Genomic DNA, 23,158 nt, shown 5'->3' with positions numbered 1-23,158 from the left:
TATGCTTTTATAGCACACCTCTATCCTGTCTCTCTGCATAAAATTCTGTCAGATTTCATAAAATTAGAGTTTTGGTACAAATTGGACTGAATGGACAAAAAAAAAAATACATTGAGTAATTGGCACAGGTATAGTGTGGAAAGTTCAAGACTTCGGTCAGCTAAGTTGGATTGAATTCATGCCAGAGCACAAACTCAATATGACCACCTGCAGCACAAGCTGGCAAGAAAAATCAAGCTTTTTATAAAAAACCAATCCACCTGGATAAAGAGAAGATGTCAGAACCACAGAAAATAATGAATGAGCTTGGGCAAGCAAAAAAGGCTGTCTTCCTCTAGCAATGGCTTGGTGATGCACAGGAGCTTTGAGATTGCTGAGAAGGAAGGACAGAAGGATGGACAGAAGGAAAGAATTACTCCTAAATCTTGAAAATGGAAAAGCACAGCTCTAAACAGAATTTTTATAATGTATGCAAACTGCTAGGGAAGTGCATTGATCTGATGTTTCTGGAGGAAGAAGGTAAGGGAAGAAAAATTATTGAACTGTGTCTGCACAGCTTTCAGTGGCCAAAAATAATGAGAGAAAAGTGAGGGAAGAGACAGAGTGGGTATAGACAGTCAAAAGGAAAGAAAAATGAATGGAAGTGGAAAAAAGGGGATTACTGCTATGAAAAAGCAAAGCATAGTCCAAAATACTGTATTAAAATGATATAACCTCATTATCCAGGGTATTTATTCAAATAGGAACATTTTCAGGCCAAGTGCTCATTCTGGACATCCGTGGGACAATTGTCATTATGAGCAGAGCTATTTTTCCAGTCTTCATGAGTACTGGGAGAGCTTTTGGGGAAGAAAAACTTTTCTCACCAGTTTGGCACACAATAAAAGCACTTTTATATTTATGTATTTTCTTGCCCAGTAAAAGTCACTAACACCCCAATCAAATGACTGCAGAAGCTCACAAAATAGTGAAAACACAGAAAATGGAAAAACCCTGCGACATGGTAGAAAAGTCCTAAATAGAACATTTTCCTGTGGGAAAACCAAACTGTATTTGACACCAGGAAAGACAACCAAATCAAGGAGACTGTGAATGCCTATGAGTGGGATTGACATTTCTCCTGACATCTCTGAGTTTAGGACTTCTGCTTCACAGTATTTCTCTTGTGACTTCAAATTTCCAAGTGAAGATTCCCACCTATTAATAATTTGCTTTATCAACTGAGGAAAAGGGATTGCATTTATAGTTTTGTGTATGGGGAACTGTGCTGCAACAGAGGCTGCAGGACAAAGCTTGTGGAGATCACTCCTGCTGAGGTCTCTTGTTGCTTCATTCACATTTCCACAAGCTTTTTCAATGTTTTGGACCCTCAGGATTTCAAAGAGACATTTTATTCCAGGCTGGGCCAAGGAGAAATCAGTCATTTTCCCAGGAAAAAGTTATCTTCTGCTCTTCCTAATTCTATTGCTGGTACAGAATGCAGATTTGGGCTACTGATGTAGCTGAGGTAGCCCAAATGGAGCAATGCTTCTACTCACACAGGAGTATCTGCAATACACTAGTATTTACAAAGCACTTCACATCTGATAAATATGCTAAAAGATAAAAAAATCCTTTCCTAAAATAAACAAAAGAAAACAAATCTCTGCTGTTTGCTTTATTTTCAGTTTACTGTGGATAGACCTAGCTCAGCCAAAGGAGAATCAGGGTGTTTGATCTTTGTCTTACCTTAAGTACATCCAGTTTATCACTGATAACTGGGCAAACTGGCATAGCACACACAAACATCCAGTCTGCAGTGCCCCTCAGCTCTACACAGGAATTTAAGTCTTAACTGAACAAGTAAACAGGGACAAAAAAACCATGAAGCAGCCAACTCATTTGTTTGACTGTACCAAATAATTAAATTATCTACTTGATCAAAAGCAAATAGAAAACATGTGCTTAGTGCTAGATGTACACCTGAACAACCTGGTCTAGCAGAAGGTGTACCTGACCACAGCAATGGGGTTACAACAGGAGGCTCATTAAGGTCACTTCCAACCCAAACCATTTTGGGGTTCTGTGATTTTGCACCTCAAAGGTTTTTCCCCAGTCAAAGTCTTATATTCCATGTTACACTTCTAATGGTGCTTAAAAACCTGTACCTTAATTGCTGACTGAAAATTTGGATTTAAAAGAAACCACTATCATTCTTGATTTAGAAATAGGAGACTAAAATCCCAATAAACAGAAGCAGAGCAATACACAGAAGGTTACTCAGGAACTGCATGGCAGAAAAATGGGCTGAAGCCATGTATTTTTATGGAGTCCCACTCTGTGGGATTATTCCCCACTTAAGATAAACTTTTTTCTGTATGTTATCTCTGCAGACAGAGGTGTGAAGTACATTTTTATTTATTCATGTGAGACCAGAAGTGAGCTTGTTTCTTTCTTCCCTTCCATAAAGCTGTTATTCTGCTGAAAAGCAGATTAAAGCAGTGCTCCCTGGCAAGAGTTCGAGGGTTACTTCAAACAGGGACACAAAACTCCTACTTTGTGACATCATCTCATGGTGTGTTCAGGGAAGTATTCAAGCATGACATTGTATCATTAGGCATAATACAGCCACTGCAGGGGCTGATTACTGCAATAAAAACTCATTTTCTTTAACACTCTGTGCAATAAGGAACGAATAAAAACCCAGGTCAGACACACTGTCATAAAAAGGCAGGTGATGTCAAGAATGAAAAAACTCAAGGACTGTTTTTGGTAGTCAGGGGAAAAAAATTCCCTGAATTTAGTGGGGGGTTCCTAAGCATCTCTGAGATTAAGACATTCCCTTTCTTTGCAAGGTTTCTCACCCTGCAGAGCCCCCCCTGCATCTTCCTCAAGAGTGGACACTGTTTCCAGCCTGTTCCATACCCTGATCTGACCTGATACCCAGGGGCAGGAGCACAGCAGTTGGAGCAAAGCAAAAGTGTCCTTTTTAGATGTTCCTTTTTAATTTGACAAGCAAAAAATCCCTCTTTGCCTTGATATGCTCATGTGCTTGAAATATGCCTTTGGGTGACCCCTTTCCATGATTGAATTCCTACAAGGTCTATTGATCCTAATTACCTGCTTTGGTAAATTTAGAAGCTGCCTGTGACAAGCTAACCCAGGGTTTTCACCTAATCAATGCTCTGACAAGCTGTGTTGTCCTCTCCACAGCCAGATCTTCAAAACAAATGAAACTCTGTAACACACTGTGAAGCAGTGCCTACACAACGCTGGAAAAAATTTGGTCACAAAAAGACAAAAGGTCTTCTCCAAGACACAAGAATGGCACTGCTTTTCTATCTCTAAAGGGTATCACAAGGTCTTATTAATTAAGACTCTTCAAATGGCCTCCTGTTTCTTAAATAGTCTCTTCTAGCATCATTGTTAGCAAAGAAGAACTCACGATGGATAGCTCTGTATACAGCCAATCTCCTTGGGGCTTAAGTGACCTGGATATAAAGGAATTATTTTCATATTTGATCACGTAAATGTCACTGGATATACTTGCAACAACCTACTCAAATCTTCCTGTGGGTGTATAGAGTCATATTTGACAATGAGCTTTCAAAATAAACTCTAGTGAGGCCTTTTATGAGACCCCCTCATTAGAGTTACAACTTCTTCCATTCCCTGACATTTTATCACATGGATCCTACTCCTGCAGTTTCCCTTGATGGCAGAATGGTACATGGCATACAAAATATTAATGGGAAAGACATGGGATTGGCTTTGGTGCAAAGATGATAATGAAATTTGCTATTGAACCAGTAAAAGAGCTCCAAATGCATGCATCCCATTGGTAACCAGAATTGTCTTTAAAGTTATTTAAAGTCTGTCTCACTCCTTATTTCTTTTAAACAGCTCCTTTCCTTTGCCTGTGTAATTTGCCTAACTAGGTTTTCGTTTCTCCATGTTGCAGCATGTTTGTTTATACCATCTACTTTTTCTTAACATCTTTGTCTTGTTCAAAGCCTTTTCAAATGAATTGGATTGTAAAAAGTTATTACACTGGCAGGTAAAGTACTGAGCAGCACAACTGCAGTGCACACAATACATACAGTGATGTTAATTATTTACCAGTTCCCAGTATGATTACATTTTGCATGGTGATAGCACTCAGGGGCTTAATAGCTGCATAAAACATTGTGTATGTTCTCTGCTGTCCTGGAATAAATCATCCCTGAAAAATTTAGCTCTTAGAAATAAAACACAGCATTCAGCCGTTTACCAGGATTATGACAAGTAACGAAAACTCTACAGAAACACTTATTTTCAATAAATAATGGGCATTCAACAAAGCCCTACCTTTGAAGAAACAGTCCTTGCTGTGAATAATGTAGATTTTCTTCCTCTGCAGACATGAGGCTTGATGCAGCTGGCAGTGATTTTCATAGAACCTGCCATCAGATCCACAGACAGGCATGTAGCTGGATTTGCAGTCCTCGACACACCTGCACTCGGGCTGGTTTGTGTCCCTGTTCAGCACACACTTGCTGCCCCGGCCGCAGTATTTCTTCTCACAGGAGGCGTGCAGGCTGTCCTGCCTGTAGAGCACTGCGAAGAGCAGAAAATGCCACTGTGAGCCACACTGGCCTCAACAGACCTCACAAAGCTGCTACAGCAGTACAGCCCTGACAGGAGCAACAAGGATTTTGGGGGCAAAATGTGCTGCCCTTTGAACAGCAGCATCTTGAAGAAGGTGCTTGGACCTGCACTCCCAGAGCTCCGGCTCTCCCTTTAGCACAACACTGAGCGTGTGCTCAAAGTGCATTATTGGAAAGTCATGAATGCGTGACCCTTTGTTCTTTTAGCTCTTGATGAAACTAGAGCCTGGTGAGAGCATTTCTGTGCCCACACTTTGACCATGAGTTACATTCAGAAAGCAATTCCTACACTACTCCAGCCACAAAAGTCAGCAAAGTGCCCTAAGTGTCAGCACTCAGCTCCTGCTCATGTTTAGAGTCGAACTCTCACCCTGGGAGCCAGAAGCTCCCACCCAGAAGAAGAATATCCTCCAGGCTAAAATTCACACAGGATTCAAGGAAAGCTCAGATGAACAACTGCTGAGAGCTTTTGAAAAAATAACCCCCCAAGAAAGACTATTACTGAAAGGAATGTTATTGAAGGGAATGATAAGGGAAAGCGTTAGTCATTGTAAAAACCATCATCAATATCTATTCCTAAACTGAGTAATGACATACAGTGAAAAATATCTATTACTTTTAAGAATTCACTGGACATGATATACTGAATATTACTGTGCTGTTTGATAATCTTAAAAGGGTAAGGAAGCTGCCCTTGTGCTGTAACATTTTCTGCTTATGAAGTTTCCTCACTTCAAGGCTTACAGAGAACATTACTGTAATTCACGCAGGACAGGGCACTTCCAAACAAGCCACTACTCAGCAATAATTAGCATTACACTCAACGAAGAGAGTTTTAGGAAATTAGATTATTCTATGCTAATTGGAGTTCACCAAGTTGAGCATTACAAAGGGGAATTGCAAAAGGCATAATTATACCAGGCATAAGCCTTTCTTTGTGCAAAAACCCACTGCCTGCCTTGCACAGCCTTCCAACAGCCAGAGACTCAGTCTGGACCAGCAAGATTGTTTGGAAGCAAATCCCTTTTCTCTACATTTACCACATGCAGGTTTGGCTCTTGGAAAGGTTTTGGTGTGTGACAGCTTTCAGAGGATGTTCAAGTGCAAGCACGACTCCAGATGTGCTGCAGCACCCAGTGGAACACATCCTACAGCAACTGGAGTGCCACAACATCTTCTAAGGTGCACTCAGGGCTTCTCCCTTCAAAGATTTTTCCAGCAGCCAAACAGTTCAGCATAGGAGCACAGACCAGATCTCATCCATAGCCCCTTATCACATGTAAAAGAGATGTGTGAAGCATCAGTACCAGCTACTTCAATCCCATTTTCCCATGTTAAATTCCCTGCTAACATCAATACAGCCCCTGCCCACCCAGCATTTCATGCCAATACAAAATGTCCCAGTGTTGAAGTTCCATTGCATCTACTTGTGGTCAAGGGGTTAAAAGGATGTGCACAGAGACAAGCAAGAGTTTCTAACAAATACCCAATTTTCCTAGTCCCCATTACGCCTTTGTTTTTATCACTGTAAATCTGAAAGAAGTCTGTTATTTGAGGATTAACTATTTGACTCAATAACTCATTAAAATTCCTACAACTTGGCAAGCTAAGAAATATTGACTTTTCCTGACTTGTAATAAACTAGAAGGTCAAAGCGTCTCTGAGCAGTGGAAAAAGTACAGACCCTGGAAGGAGCATCTGACTATTCCTTACTTCCTTTACTAATTGCCCCAGAATTTTTGCAAATTATCCTCAGAAATGCAAATTTTGTGACCTCAGGGAGATGTCACTGTAAAGGTCATATTATTTATCAGTGCCTGCTGTAAATCAGAGCAGCCCAAACAATAAGGACTTGAAGAAGCTCTGGTCCAGCATCTTCTTCCTCTCAGTGGCAGGACCTGCATTTGTAGAGGCACTTACCTTTTCCATCACAATGTGCCTCAAAACACATGTTTTGGAAACAGTTGTTGATATTGAAGTTATTTAAAAATCAAGATTCAGGAGCTATTATTGTCTATATAAATGTAATTCAGGTACAACTACAGCAAAGATCTTTGTGGGCTGCCTTGATTACTAAAAATTGATCTCTCAGAGCTTGCACCAGCCAAGGACTGTGTAATGCATCCTTCTGAAGGTTACTGCTGCCTCTTCACTCTCACTGCTCTGATTTATAGCACCAGGTCACATCTGAGCAGGTGACAGCAGCAAAAGCCCTCTAAAGAGCGTCAAGTATTTTTGGTATTTTAATTTGCAATATAACATTTGCATAACTGAAGATGAACATTTTTATTAGAATGGGGTTTTTAAGTTTTTTAATGCTACAAAGGTTTGTTAAAGAATTAGCTTATAAACAAAAATATAATACTTAATTGTGCCTCCATCTAGCCCAGTTACTATGGAAAAACCCCAGAAACCGTGGCTATACTTATGCCTTATTCAATTTGTTCACAGTTTAATTTACTCTGTGTTCCCAGATGGACAATTCCTGGTCAAACAGCTTAGTTTGGTAAGGGGATAAGAAAGATATCCTGCAAGGTGCCAGAAAGGAAATATTCAAGTATTCGGGAATCCCAATGTGCTTCTTCTACTCCAAGCCCTCTGAAATCTGTGTGTCTGCAAGCAGAGTGCTAACATCTTTGCCAGAACCTCGGAATGTTGACAGCAGCTCTTTAATTCAATTATTATTTGCATAGTCCTTTGAAGAACTAAAGCTCCCCCCAAGCTCACTCAGCTGTACCAACAGAGCCTGTGTCCAGCAAGGACAGCAAGAGGGTGTGAAACAAAGAGCAGTGTAAATGGAGAGGAAAGGAAGTGTTTGTACAAGCACTGCTGTCTTTATCCAAGTAACTGATTCATCTGGAGTCCCATGGAAAGGGACTTACCTTGACGGCATCCAGGTGGATCCCCCAGGCAGGACACTGGTGTGCAGCTCACAGGCATGAAACATGCTCTGCACTGCTTTTGTGGGAACTATTAAAAGTGACTCAACTCCTCACTCTTACAAGGATTATTCAAAATAGAAATGGGAAAGGTAATCAAGCGAAACTACCAATTAAGTGCACAAAGTATTTATGAGCCCCACTGTACTGCATGGAAAAGGTGTAATTTATTTCATTTATTAGATGCAAAGAAAGTAATTTATATAGGTTAAAAGTTTATCATCTTACAAAACAAGCCACTCTTCAATACTAATTAATTATACTCAACATGACTAGAGTCTGAGGTGTTACACTGTACTGTGGCCAGAAGGATGGGCAGAGGAAGCCCAGTCTCATACACCCATAAACACACCTGACTTCTCAAATTAGTTCCTGGTTGTCCCTGAGAAATTTGGAATTCCAGTGGAAAACTGACGAGAGCTCGGTGCAGGCAGAAAATGACTGAGTGCAGGAATTTCTTAAGGCTGATTAACAGGCTGCCTGCATCTCAAAGCAAGACTTTAATGAGAAAATTAAGATGGTCCCAACCACGTTGGAGAATGCACATCCTCTAAACTGCGCATTAATTCTTAAAAACAGACACCTCATCTACCTTTTGTGCATCACTAAATGCCTTACAGATCAGACTAAGGTACACATTTTTTTTTTCCTCTGCTCCCAAATACAATCCTATTCCTTACTTCCTCAAAACTCCCAAAGGAAGGTTGGGTTCAGGACAAGCTCTGGTTTCACTCAGGACCAACCAGACAAACCCACTGCAGAAAGCAAACCCAAAAACCAAACAGCTCTATCATTATCACTGCTCATAAAAAGAGGCTTATATACAACAGAAATGCAAATTATTACATTTATATGTAAAAAGCAAGTTTGCCCTCAAGTAACAGTGAGCACCAGCAGGCAGCTTGGTATCCAGGTTTATTGCTGAAGGAAGAAGCTTAGACATTACATTAGAGCTAGGGCTAAATCTAGAAACTTTAATAATATATGACTGAAACTGGAAGCTTCTATACCAAGTCATTCCAAGGCAATGCTGCACCTTGCAAATGTATTAAAATGAAAACAAAATCAAACCCTCTATGACAGTGATACACACAGATGTATAGCTGAAATGTGCATTTACATACATCCATTCACACACAGATTATACACAACCACACACTTTCCATGCACTTCCTTTGCCACAACTCATTTTTGCTGATGCCACAATGTCAGATGCTGCAGCACAGCTTCCTGAACCTTCTTACCCAGCACATCTCAAGTAGATTTTTGAGTAACTCCTGGTCAGAAGCAACCAAAGTTGAGGCACATACTGAGCCAATATTGGTTATGATAAGCAAGCAAACTGTGTACTGCATATGTCATTATGCCACAATTCAGTAAGAAGGGAAACAAAGCAGGAAATTTCATAACAGTCTGCTCTAAGAGTTTCTGGGTTTTTCATTGTATATCTGACATGAGAGGCAGAGAAGCCATGGTAAATCACCTGGGCAAGGCAACAGCAATTTCTTTGTCTCTGTTACTAGCCCACAACCAGCTGGACAAGAGACAGCACAATGTTAGCAGAAGATTAATGTATTTTCTGCATTGATCAGAAGGATTAACTGCTTGGGCCCGGGCTGGACACTGATAGGAGAACCTGGTCTAGTGGAAGGTATACCCGGCCACAGCACAGCAGCTGGAAAAAGATGAGCTTTTAAGTCCATTCCAACCCACACCATTTCATTATTCTGTGATTTAATTCAATGTTTCCTTGGGCACTCATATTTCCAGTGCTGTGAGAAACCCAGTCAAGCATAGTAGCAACATGCATATGCACATGAACATGCACACACATGTATTTTACTTGATTGTGGTTTAGTTATCTCAGTATTCCAAAGCCAAAAAAAAGGCTGAAAATTTCAGTCTCAGATCTGGGGGAAATAGATCACATTAATATTTTGTTCCTTTGACAAAACGCCATATCAGAAGAATACATTCTTCTGAAGGAAGGCAACAAAATTCCTATGGGTCTCTGCTCAAAGTCAGTCTTGCTGCCTTTAATCTAGAACATGAATTTTGTATCTGTCCTGTTTCTTCACTCCTACTATCAGGACAAGCCTGGCTTCCCTTTCTTGTTTTCAGTGGGATTTTATCCTTTGTATCATGTATCATTCTGCTATTCCTTCAATGAAATTCTCATGGCAGAGATTAGGGAGAGGTTACAATCCAATAATAAAGTAACTGTAGATGACTTGCCTGTTTTCATGTCAACTTCTCCAACTGCATTACCAGTGCAGCTCCTGGAGGGAAGCTGAACAGCCAGGATCTTTCCTGGCTGTTATGTGTTAAATCTGACCACAGATGTTGCCCTTGGCTTGCTCCCTGCTCCCCTCTCTCCCTGGACACACAGTCCAAGGCTTTTCCCCCACAAGATGCTCAACCTCCCCTGTCTCCTCCACCATCACCATGAACCCAGAGACCTTTGCACAGCTGCCCCCAAAGCTCCTTGGAACCAGGCAGGAATCTCTCACTTCCTCCTATTTTTCAACATCTAATTCTAATTCATCTAATTCATCTAATTCATCATCTAAATTTTCAAAATTTTACCCTCATTTGGATCATTTCTACTCAGAGGAGGGTGAAATTGATAAACCAAATGCCATGGGACATGCTGCAGTGGCAGGCAATATGCTTGGCCATCACTTACAACACCTATGTAAGATTATCTTCCAGTATTGCCAATGGTTCAAAACTAAAAGACACCCTGTTCCCATCTAAGGAGCATTCTTCAGTCTCACAGAAGTATCTTGCTTTTCTATTTTTTTACTCATTACTTTTCAATAAGGCCATTCATCAGAAAATAAATTAATTTCACTGTATGCCTATTTTCCCCTTATATATGCATAAATACAATGTTATTTCAGATTTGATAGAAAGACCTTTCCAGTTTCCTGTTTATTTTCTCATTCAGACATCAGTTTATAGAGCTTATTGAGGCCAAAGAACATAAGTAGAAAGACATTTCATCATTGTGGTAACAAAAAAAGAAAGGACATTATTATGTTTATTTATTTTTAACTGGAAGAGGAACAGATAAGCTTTTATAATTAATATCCATTCTGTTTCCTTATTACATTATTCTTGAATTCAGCTCTATGTAAATTTAAAATCATCTGACTTGCACCAAACTGTTCAAATGCTGCTGCAGGATTCATGATGACAGGTTAGAATTCTCCATTAGTATCACCACAGTGTCAGCACTTCCAGAAGCATTTCCTTTTCTTTAAGAGGTACCTGTCACACACTTCAACCTTACATGAAATGTCATGTCAAATGAAGTCATGTCCTTGCTGAACATCTTTAAAGCTGTGTTTAAACACAACCCAAAGATGTGTAAGAGGTAGAAACAACAGATTAGAAAATTATAGAGGTCAGCAGAGAGTACAAGCTAAGTATACAGTAATTAAATCACAGGATCACAGAATGGTTTGGGTTGGAACAGACCTTGAAGTTCATCTCATTCTAACCTCCTGCCGTGGCCAGGGACACCTACTAGGTGAGATTGTGTCAAGCCCCATCCAACCTGGCCTTGAACACTTCCAAGGACAGGGCAGACACAGCTTCTGTGGGCAACCTGTGCCAGGGCCTCAGCAGACTTCACAGGGAAGATTTCTTTTCCTAATATCTAATCTGAATCTGCCCTCCTTGCTTGATCCCCTCACTGGAGATAAGGAAGACCATGCATGCTATGAAGGGTGAAAAAATCTTTAGGAGGACAATGTCAAAGAACATTCATGACAATGAACAAAGAACAAATGCAGCTTGGTCTATTGAGAAAATGAATCTATAGAGTCTCACTGCCCCTTCTCCTGCCCCTTTGTCCCAAGCAGATTCATTTACAAGGGCAAAAGCTTCCAGATGGAATCTTCCAATTGTTGCATCTTTGTACAACTTGCAACACTTCTGTCATTTACTACTACACATCAATGAAGGCATACAGCTCTGTGTGAAAATCAGGGACTGGATTCATTTTGTGAGGCTTCTTCTGAGAACTGATGCTTTTCTGTAAAAGTTGACATTGCTGGAAATAAAACAGGAAAAAACATTAAAGCTGTTAAGTTCTAATAGAATTTGTATTAGTGCAGGTGTTTTGTATTTGGGTGTTTTTTTTCTCCTGGGTAAAGCCATACTTGTATTTGACTCATGGATGCTTTTCTTGATTGAGGAGCAGCCTCAGCAACAGGATTAGTGCCCCTCCTGCAGCTCACCTAAACCAGCATAAACCTCCAGCTTGAAACTGCTGCAGTTTCTGCACACTTTTTTCCTCAAGACATTTAATTTTTCCAAATAGATGCCTTAGAGCCTCATAGATTATGAATGCAAGAGTGCTATCAAACAGCACAAGTGTGAAGCAGGAGCCAAACAGGTCCATTATGGGGAAAATTACAATCACACAAATACTGAAGAAAGATGTGTTAGATCTGCATTGGGATACAGAAGAAAGGTTATCTTATAAAATAGTTTTCCTAGAATCATAGAATAGTTTGGGTTGAAAGGGACCTTAAAGATCTTGTTACAATCCCCCTGCTGTGGGCAGGGAGCAGGGACACCTTCCACCAGCCCAGGTTGCTCCAAGTCCCATCCAACCTGTCTTTGAACAATTCCAGGGACATGCAAGGCAGACATGTGAGGCACATTGCTGGCAGCATGTGCAGGACTGCATCCCACCTTTAAAAATTGGTAAGAACAGGATGCATCTTTAAAATGTCCTCTACATACATTATGTAGTGCTCATCTGCTAAGGTTCATAAAAACAAAGCACATTTAAATGATAGCAAATCCAAACAAACCAAACATCTTCCAATGGGACAGTCATGAAGACAAACGTACATATTGCACTGAGACTGCAGATAACCCTGAAATTAACCCAGTTCTGCTCAAAGGTGGCATCTGCTCAGCAGCTCAAAGGTTGTACTCAGACCACTGCTCAAGCCATGGAGCAGAAGCTGCACTCAGGTGTGTGCATGGCCAGGCAGAGCAAGTTGCTTTTAATTGCAATGTTACCAACATATATAAAAAATACAAACATCCCCCCCAAACTCCTGATTCCAGATATGCCCCAGCAGCTCACCTTGCTCTGGCATAAGGGACTGCAGTGCCCCAAGCTTTAATTCAGTGCTGCTCAGTGAGAATGAACAAGAAATGCTCCAGGAGCTTGAAAACAGACTGAAACATCTCCACAGCCCAACAGCAATCAATAACAATTTGCAATCCCCTTTCCCATTCTCTGTTATCCTTAATGAACTCCTGTTCCAAGACTAAGAAAGAAGGAGAAACACTATTTTTAAAGCAACTGCATGCAGGTCTTCTGCACCTACTGCTAATTTTGTAATTCTCCACTTGGATTAATTTTCTGTTTTTGTCTAAGTCAGGACACCTGTTTTTTGTGGACACACTGTTTTGCTTAACTCCATCTGAAGCCAATGTTAACACATGGGAACTTTAATTCACATAAAACAAAGCCCTCGAATCTGTCAGCAAGTGCCTATCAGGCCTAACAACCATTATTAACAACCAGACTTTTGAGGCTCTCTCCTGGGGCCTATTTCTCACCCTCTCCCTGAGGATTTCACTTTTGTATCAATAATGGAAATTACTCTGACTGTGATTAAAGATTTGTATCCTCTGAATATGACATTTCAAGATCTCTTCCTGCTCCCAAGGTAACTAACCCCAGTACTTTTCCCCATGCTCTTCCACAAAGGAGGACAGCAGAATTAATGCCATTTCTCCTGCATTATAAACCTTTTATTCTCTCTGTATTTGTGCTGAAGGAAGCATTTTAAAGTGCATTTACCTGATGGAAGTTATTGGCTACTGAAACTACTGAAAGGATAACACTGTAAGCTGAAAAAACCTACTAAAAAGCTATTTTGAAAGTGAAAAGCCTTTAAACTTCATATAACGGCTAAAACTGGCTCTGAAGGTACCAGAGCAGAAATGGAGCATTAGCACCAAAATGCTAAGATTAGCTGCTTTTCCATTTTATTCTGAGGAGTAGAATATACCACTGATTTCTCAGGTTGAGACTCACAATCTAAAAAGAAAAATTCAGAAGAGATAAAAAATAGACAAAAATCCATAACTAATTAACAGTTTCTGCAATGGCTGTATTTTTATTTCAGGTAGTTTTAATTTAATCTGAATTTTCTTAATTTGTAAGGATGGGCATCTGGTTTGGGAAATTGCCCAGGACTGGATAATTTCAATGAGCTTTTTCCCTTCTGTGGCATCAGTGCTGGTCCACAGCCATGCAAAGAGTCCATCCAGGATTTATCCTGCTGCCAAACAGAGACAGCAGCCTGTATTCAGGGTGTGGGAGCCCTCCTCAGTCACCCACACCAGCAAAGTGTGGGGAGAGCTAGATCTGAAAGGGTGGATATAAAAATAAGAGTACATGTTATTCACTCCTGTCCCTTTGAAAGTGCTCTGTACATGGAATAAAAACAAGCAACAACAGATAAAATCAACTGAACACTGCTTCCCTTAGAAAGCACCAAATGAAAACAAGAGGGTCACATTTAATAGCAGAAGAGGAAAAGCTTGAGATAGAAAGGTGGAATAAACAGCAATCATCAGTCATCATCATCAAAGTGTACTGGGCAAAGGAAGCATTCTGGGGCTTTTTATTCTTTAAAGAAAGAACAGAACAAAAGGCATTTTGGTGCAGGCCATGTTGTGGGGCTGATCCACATGGATACGGCACAACTGCACCAAGAGAGGAGTAGAAGGTGAGCACAGACACCTGGGACCTTAAAGCAGTGTTTAAATCTGAACATGGGTGATATGAATGCCATGAAAGCCCCAGAAAAGCAGTGACAGCAGTTTAAAGCAGAGACATGAGGTGCCCAGCATGAGCCAAGAACAGGTAGACACCATATTTTGAATAGGAGACTGGAGTTGGTCTTTTCTACCACCTTGTATTTCAAGCTCATTCCCTGATGCCTTAGAAAAAGGAAGTAAATCTCATTGTAAAAAGGGGGGACAACTGAAGAAACTCCCTTGTCTGTCACCCCAGTCTCTGTCATTGCCACTTGTCCCTTTGGATCAGCTCACAGAGCTCTTGGGCAGCTTGGAGGGAACAAGGGAATGAGGAAACAAATCAAAAGAAAGGAAAGAAGCAGTGTTTCCACCAGTCTTTTTGGATGACTGACCAGAAAGGAAAAAAGCAATGAGTGTTACTACATTTGACTCTACAGGAGTAAAGGCAATAAAAAAGTAAATAAATACAAATAGTACATAGGACCATCCCCTGCCAAGGACACAACTCTTTTCCATAAGCACATAGAGCTCAAGTGATGAATTAGCAGCAGAGAGGCAGCACACACTGCCCTTTGACAAGGCACCCAGGTCCCCCCACTCTGCAGACCCCATCCAGGACCTGCCAATGCTGGAATATTCTGTAGCTCAGCACAGCAATACAGGAGCCTAAAGCTTACAAAGAAAATACATGAGCAGCATGACAGGGATGACTGGAAATGCCTGGGGGAAAAAAAGTTCACTTCCAAAAACATTTGCTTTAGAGACAAAAATTTTGTTTGATCCCCTCCAGCCTGGTTCTTCCCATCACACCACGACTTGGAAAGGACTGACAGTCCCCACCCACGGCTGGGAAGTGGATCCCTGTGTGTGGCTCCATTGGATCCAAGGCAGCACAAAATTGTGTTGACCCATTCCTAACAGAACATCACATTCAGCAGCCAAAATCCAGCTGGCATTTTGTGCTCACAGTAAATAGGATTACTGGCAGCAATGAAACCTGAAGTCCTCTGCTGAACAACACACTGGGGATGGCAGCTGCTTTCCAGTCTTGGACTGCAAATACTACCTTGCCAAAGCTTTCTGTACTAATGGGGCCTATTTTCTCAATAGGAAAGGAAAAGGGAGGAGAGAACTCAATTTTTATGCTTCCAAGTCTCCTATTGATATGCATGTGTTCAACTGCTCCTGTTCCCATTAACACCCAGCATGGGAGATTCAAACAACTTCAGAGCTCCTACAGCTGAGGTTGTCACTCAGATAGACCTCATGTAAAAAAAAAAAAAAGGTATTTGAACATTTTCTGCCCTAAATAACATAGCACAGCTTTGACTTTAAAACCTGCATTTTTCAATGGAAATATTTGTCTCTACCTAAAGGACAAACCAGACCTGCCAAGTATTCATGTTCATAGTCCTCACTGACACCACTGGGAGCTGCATTGGCAGAGCAGGTCCCCACAGGGATCCTGGAGGGTGATTTACTGACTCCAGCATGACCTGCAGGCACTAAATGGCTGCCTCCAGGTTACTCAGGTGGAAGAACACGCAGAGTGCCCATTTCCAGGGCGGATCCAGGAGGATAACAGGTCTGAGACTGTCAATAAATACAAAAAACCTCTCGGGTCTCACAGTGAAATGCAGTGAATGACCAGCTGGCAAGGAGGGGAGAAGGGAAGAAAAAGAAAATGAGAAACAATTCCTGCCATCACATGGCAACGCAAATTGCTCTCTGTGTGGTGCCAGGAATGATCCTGAACTGCAATCAAATTTCCCAGTGTTCACACTTTAAAGTCTTATTTGCCTCAACAATACCCACTTTAGTGGCTAAAACATATAAAACAATTAAAAATTACAGCATCCCTTTCCATGTAAATGTCCTGCCATTAGAAAGAGGGCTCAGATTCTCAGGAATAGATTTTAGTGATGGGAACACCCATTTTTCTTGGACTCTTTTTATGTGAAAACCCAATGCATGTCCCTGATCAATAAGGCACAAGCTGGGACAGGGGCCAAGCATTCCCAGGCTGGCACAGCAACTTTGTGGGCTTGAATTCCCTTATAAGACCAGAGCTACTGGGCTCCAAAAGCTGTCCAAAACTTCCTCCCACTGGATTTGTTACACACATTTGTGCTGGCAATTCCAATTGATTTTATACTGAAATATTGCTGTGGGATTAGATACCATTGTGTGAGGTCCAGATGTATTTAACATGATCAGTAGCAAATACATAGTTATTAAACAGAGGGGTGGGAATATGAAAGAATCATATTCAATACTCTGAAAGCAAATATTGCATTTTGAAAGGAAAACTGTGGATCTAATTTCTTCCCTTCTTGGGCATCTCTTCCAGCACAATTATTCCACATGTGCAAACTTAAAAAAAAAAAATAAAAAAAATGCCTGAAAGTCTTGGAAGGCATGAACTGGGATACAGAAAAAAAAGCTGCCTACACCGAGCTTTGTACCAGAGGGTCCAAAGGGAGTCCACAGCAGGGACATGGTAGAATGCATTAAATCTCAATTAGATCATAGCACACAACAAAGCACGGAACATTCTCATCGTATTTGCTCACCCAAGGATTAAAGGATTTTCTTCGGAGAGGTCTGTGCTTGCAAAGCATCTTGGGGACCATGTGGCTCTTGGCAGGGAAGAACAGGCACCTCTCTCTACTGTCTTAATGAACTGCACCCATTAAATGGCCTCATAACACTATTTTACACCTATGTGTGCCAGTGAGACACTGCAGCTATGAAGAGACACGGTTCAATACTTTGGAAGTGCTTCCACAGTACTTTTGGTAAATATATCTTACTGGTGACTGTCTGCATATGCCAAAATGTCAGAAAATAAAAGTGTGGAAAGAGAAATAAGAAAACAGAAGAATAGGGAAAATATGAAAGGAAATAAAACTTTGATGGCATACTTTAGATTTTAAACATTACTGTAATAAGCTAATGTTCTAGCAATTTTTAAAGCAATGATTTAGGCAACATTATGAAGTAATTATTTGTAAATATGTTCATTATACAATGCTTACTATTAGTAAGACCTCATAATTATGCCTGTAAACAGTATTAGAGTATTATAAATGAAATACTGGCCAGCCAAGTGCCCTCAGAAGCCTGATGTGCAGCAATGGGCAGCAGGGCTGGGAGCAGTGTCCAGCCGATTCCCACTGGCTCCTGCTGGCTGGTTGGGCTACATGAGCTTCTATAGCATCACCTTGCTCTGCAAAAGAAGGATTCATTTGGCTACATAAAAGAATTTTAGATCCCATCCCCTCTGAGCTAAACTAAGATTCACTTCTGTATGGCTTCACAAGACCAAAGATGTTTTCTATGAAATTGCAGTATCACAGAAACATTTAGGTTGGAAAAGCCCACAAGGGCATCGAGTCCAGCTGTTCCCCCAGCACTGCCAAATCCACCACTACACCATGTCTGCAAGTGCCACATCTGCATGTCTTTTAAATCCCTCCACGGATGGTGACTGCATCACTGCCCTGGGCAGCCTGTTCCCTGACAGTGCTGTGGGTTTTCCTGTAGCAACACTTGCCACAACACCTGACTACACTCATTTCTTCCACCCAGCCATTTCCACAGCTCTGAGCTCTGCTGCCTCCTCTCCAAGCAAGACTCATGTCTAATGTCTTCCAGCACTGAGCATTTTAAGTGCTATCACAAAGGACAGGCTACACCCAATGCAAACAGTTTGCACTTTCCTTCTAAAGATCAGTTAATGAAGTGCAACACTTCAGAGCTGTTTGATTAAAGTGCTAATGCTTGTAAAATCAATATGCCAGGGAGTGAAGCTTTCTTCATATTTAAGCAAGAAAAAAATAGTCTTAAATTTTATGTTGAATCCAGATGCAGCAACAGGAGTGCAGACACACTGTAGCTGCCTCATATAATTTACAAACACCTGCTGTTAGTACCCCTTAAAACACACATTATTCAAAAACTGCTGCAGAAATTATCTTCAAAGCAGCAGTGCCTTGACTTGCTTCTACAAAAGTACTATGATATCCACACACAGCACTGACACCTTTTAAAAGGTTTTCCTTGCTGAGGAGCAGTACCAATAGTCAAAATCACAGCAAGGCCAGCAGCTTGGCAGGTCCCCATCACCTTTGGTGTGTGCTGCTTTAATTTGCTCCAGGCAAACCCATTCCCTATCCACACAAGTGTATTCAGCCAACTAAGTGAATAGCTTGATGAATGCACTCCATCACCACACATTTAGGCTGGAAAACTTCAAAGCATGGCAATCATAATATTTTCATTACAGCCAGGTGCTATTATTCCTCCCCACAATGAAGCCTGGCAGACAGGCTTTAATCCCCACAACAGAGGGCTCTCTTGAAAGGGAACATCACAGTGGCTTGCAAAAACCCATCAGTGACATGGACTTCACAGATATGAAACCTTCCAGCCTCAGCAGGTCAAACCTGGCATCAAAGCATCCACCCTGCCCCAAAATAGCTCCAAGTTTCAGATGTTGTAACTCCCTAAATGGTAAAGATACAAGCTACATGGTCATAGCCCAAATTATGTTACACATTCCCTGACTGCACACACTGAGATTATGACTGTTCAGCGCACTCAGCACACACACAGTCACAAGGGACTACTAAAAGCAAATTCTGGCCCTGTCTGTCATTCATAATTCAAGAGAAATCAGGGTTAAAAAAAGTGCATGAGCAATTGACATAATTTATATGCTCCAAGTGGGAGAGTCGGCAGTCTCTCGCATCATAAAGTTTAAATAATGGTAGTTTAACATCAGTTGTACCCACAGCTGTATTGCCATTAGCTCCATTATGCCATGGAGCAACTGCTTCCTGAGCTGGGTACCCCCACCTTGTCCCACCAACAGCTTGCTTCACACAGCATTTCACAGGAATGATCAGTCAAGCACAAACCACTCAGACCTAATAGCAGAAACAAGAAAAAACAACAAAAACAACAAAACCAACACACCTTGAAAGGTTTAGTGATGCAGTTGGTATTGAAAGGTACCTTTAAAATCAAAGGAGGAAAGGAAGGAAGAAAGTACTGAGACTGGCAACAAGTTTTGGAGGTGCTGTTGCCAATTTTGATCAATATCACGACATTTACCATTTCAGGATATGATTTCTTCTTGTTGTATAATAACAAAAAATATTCTTCTTTACCCAAGGGATTATCAAATTAATTCAGTGTGTGTGCATGCTGAAGGGTATTAATTGAACATTCAATCTAAAGTTGATAATTCTTATGGAAACAAAAGAAAGCTGGAACAGTGACTGCTTTGTCCCACCATTCTCAGGTTCACCCATAGCCTACTGTTTTCAGTGGAAAACCGAAACTCATAGAAATTAGGGATTCTATGAGGATAAGGCATTGGGAATAAGGCTGCCAAAAGTCCCACCTGAAAATGTAGCATCTTCAATCAATCCATTCTCTGTCACATCAGTCCCTTTGCAATTAGTCATAGGATGACTCTGAAGTGGCATAATAAGACTTATACTATCCACAAATGTAGAACTGAATTGAGGGAACGCACAACCTAGAAAGCCCAAGCCAAGCCTACAGTTTGGCCACAAATTCTGTTACTCAGAAAAACTCTATTCAACAGAGGGATTTTGTAGAAATCAAATGAGAACTTGAAGACCAGAATCCCTAAAGTAAAAGGAGTTAATGAAAAATCACCTGGTTTCACAGCACCCTGAACTTATCAGGACATCATCACTACTCTAAGTACCACTTTTTTGCAGTTACTGCTGTAGCACCAGATTTTAAGGGGTTTTTCTTTGCTTCCTTCCTGTTGTGCTCAGCTGACAAGTCTGGCTAAGCTGTGCCAAAAAAAAAAAAAAAATTAAAAAAACCCCAACATACAGCATCAGCACAGAGCCTGAATCTTTGGTCCAAATGTTCTTTTTTACATCCCATGTGCAGATACAGAACATCCATGTCACAAAGAGAAAGAGACACATCCCAATTTAATCTTGAAACACAGCCTGGTAAGCAGAAAGCAGCAAGAAAAGTTGCTTCCCCCCTCCCATTCAGCTGACAACATAAGCAACAAAAAGTGGAGCAGGTATGGTGGCAAGAGGTAACAGCTGCTCCCTTCTGTCTCTCAGAGCACAATATGGAAGTTTGGCAGAGAGCTGAAGCCTCATGTAAGAAAAACCCAAAAGACTAAATCTCTCTTTTTTTACCTTCAGCTGCACCAGCACTTCTAAATTTCACTGCTTCCCAGGAGATGATTGTCCATCCCCAGGTGTGCTTAGCATGCTCCATATTATCTGAAGGAACAAGAAACCCTGACTTATGGGGGCTCTTTTACCTTTTATTTTTCCTCTTCTAGATCATGATATTCTTATCTGAGCTTGCAGAGCACATCATCCAGACAAACTGCTCTCTTTCTCCCCCCAGTTGCACCCAGGAGCACACTTGCATGAGGAAGATAAAATGTGCCCAAGATTTGAAATATGGCAGTGAGCATCTCTTAACACAGCCATGGGAACTGCCAGCAAAAAGCGCTTCACAGGGGATTTACAACATGGATTTTTCTGCTACACGAGGTGGAGAGAGAAATCTGCAAAGAAGGCAGATCATAATCAAAGTTATTTATGATTTATTCTAGTAGCTGGAGAAGAATTTAAACACCTGAACTACCACACACCCATGAAGCTCAGTGAAAGCCCTGGACTGTGCTACCCCTGACAAACAAAATGCGGTGTATGCAACCCTGCTGCCACCTTATATTAACAGAGTGTTAAAATGCATGGCACATATGGAACTACCAGAAAATTTCAAGGAAATTAGTAAGATGAGTGAATTGATAAAAACTTTCCATCTAAGCTATACAGCCTAAGGCTGAGTCATGAAAACATAGGGAAAAAAACCCACCAAAATCCCATATTCCAACTTAAACACCCAGAGGACTTCTGCAGCCTCCTTTAGGCACCAATGGGTATCTCTGCATGAAAGCTTTAAAACATTCCTTAGCTTGTTCTCTATTGAAGGATCCCATCAGATTTTCCCAAGTCCTCTCACAAGCATGTGGAACAGCAAAGCAATGGATGCCCCATTACCAAGAGCTGACAGTGCTGCAGTGATCCCAGTGGGCTGTTCAAGGGCTATGCATGGTACAGTCATTCAAAATCATGCTGAGAGAACAAGGCATCCCTGCCACATAAGCACTTCTCACTGACCTGGGGGGGAAAGAAGTCCTTCATTACATTTACAAATCAGAATTACTCCACAAAGTATTTTGATCCCACTTGAATGTGCCCCCACCAAGCATGAGCCAGGCTCTGCTTCACCTGGCTGAGAAGCACAAGGGAGCACAGCCCAGGACACACAGCTGCTCCTGCAGCAGCTGGGAGCTCCCAGCACCAGGTGTATTTTGGGGTTGTACTTGAGGAGGAGCAAGACTGATGCTTTCCAGCACATGTAACCCATTTCTGGTTTTTTCCCTCCAGGCTGCCAGGCTATATTTAAATTCCTTTCCTCAATCGGAAGGAACTTAACCAACCTGGAAAACAACAAATCAATGCTACTTGCATTGTTTTTCATGTCTGACTCCACATTAATGCTGTGTCAGACACCATCAGCATCAGAAGAGGCTTCACCAGCCTTTGTCAGAATTGTTGCATTTTCTCAATGAAAAAGGGAAATAGGTAAGAGGGATGAGAAAATTATTAATTTCCCAGATCTTTTTTGTGTTGCACCTCCCCTGTAATTTGGGCAGGGCTCCTGCCCCTGGAAACAAGAACTAGGAGAGAGAAGCTGTGGCTGCTCTGTTCCTGGAGTGTTCAAGGTCAGGTTAGATGTGGCTTAGAGCAACCTGGTCTAGAAGAAGGTGTCCCTGCCCGTGGTAGGGGGTTGAAACAAGAACATCTTTAAAGTCCCTTCCAACCCAAACCACACTGAGAAGAGGAATTTCTTCACAGCACAATTGGTGGATGGTGAATTAGTTTCCTCATCAGTGGAGATTATCCCAATGAGAGACTCAGCTTTCTGCACCAGATCAGGACATTTGCAAGCCAAAACTCAACACTGCTGTCAAAGAAAATTCTCGTAAGTGCAGCAGCTACCTCCCCATGGTCTTCAAAAACCTGATAGCCTGTGGCATTTATTTTCCACTGTTTAGTCAGCTCTGGTTAATGGGTGAGATTTGTTTGCAGCATTTTCAGGGTCAAGCTAACTCATTTCAGAAGAATACAACTGCATTTGCAAGGAAACATCAAAAACAGACAGTAAAAACAGAGAGGGTTTATGCACATCCTTTCTTGATGCGTTTTGTTGCATTTGAAACTGCTCCAATTGCAGATCTGTATAGTTAGTGAGCTGTCACTAAAGGACACAAATGATTCACACAACCACTCTCAGTGTCAGAACAAAAAAACGTGTTTTTATTCTCTGACTCCAGTGTTTATAAATTCTCAACAATGACCAGGGATTGGATAATTAAGTCACCACCTTCCCAACCACACTGGTCAAGAGAAATGTCCATCAAAAGACGTTTCTTAGAAGGAATGTGATAAACAACTCATGTTTATCAAACTCTCATGGGAAAGCAACTAAAACTATAATATGAAAACATATCAGAAGGCTTAATTTTCAGGGTGACAGTGAGCTGGTCACTGTTGGGCTCCCTGTGAATCCTACAAGTCAAAGTGTCACAGTCAAGAATTTATAGACAGAAACAGCAGAAGCCATGTGAGTGAAATGATTTAATCCTTTGCTGCTGAAAACTAATTTGATATAGGAAGGGAGAAGATGCATACAGCTGTATGCAAAGCG

General features: G+C 41.2%; 1 protein-coding gene across 2 annotated transcripts in view; it reads right to left on the bottom strand.

The window, feature by feature from the left end:
• FSTL4 (follistatin like 4) overlaps positions 1-23,158 on the bottom strand; it is a 207,026-nt gene that overhangs the window by 136,873 nt on the left and 46,995 nt on the right. For both annotated transcript variants that reach the window (XM_058848655.1, XM_058848654.1), the window contains one exon: positions 4,327-4,575. In XM_058848655.1, the coding sequence (XP_058704638.1) occupies positions 4,327-4,575 (249 nt within the window). The remainder of the gene's footprint in view (positions 1-4,326; positions 4,576-23,158) is intronic.

Source organism: Poecile atricapillus, chromosome 13 (assembly GCF_030490865.1).
Source record: "Poecile atricapillus isolate bPoeAtr1 chromosome 13, bPoeAtr1.hap1, whole genome shotgun sequence".
Taxonomy (NCBI): domain Eukaryota; kingdom Metazoa; phylum Chordata; class Aves; order Passeriformes; family Paridae; genus Poecile; species Poecile atricapillus.
Note: the sequence above shows the minus strand (reverse complement) of the source record. Positions and strands in the feature narration are given on the sequence as shown.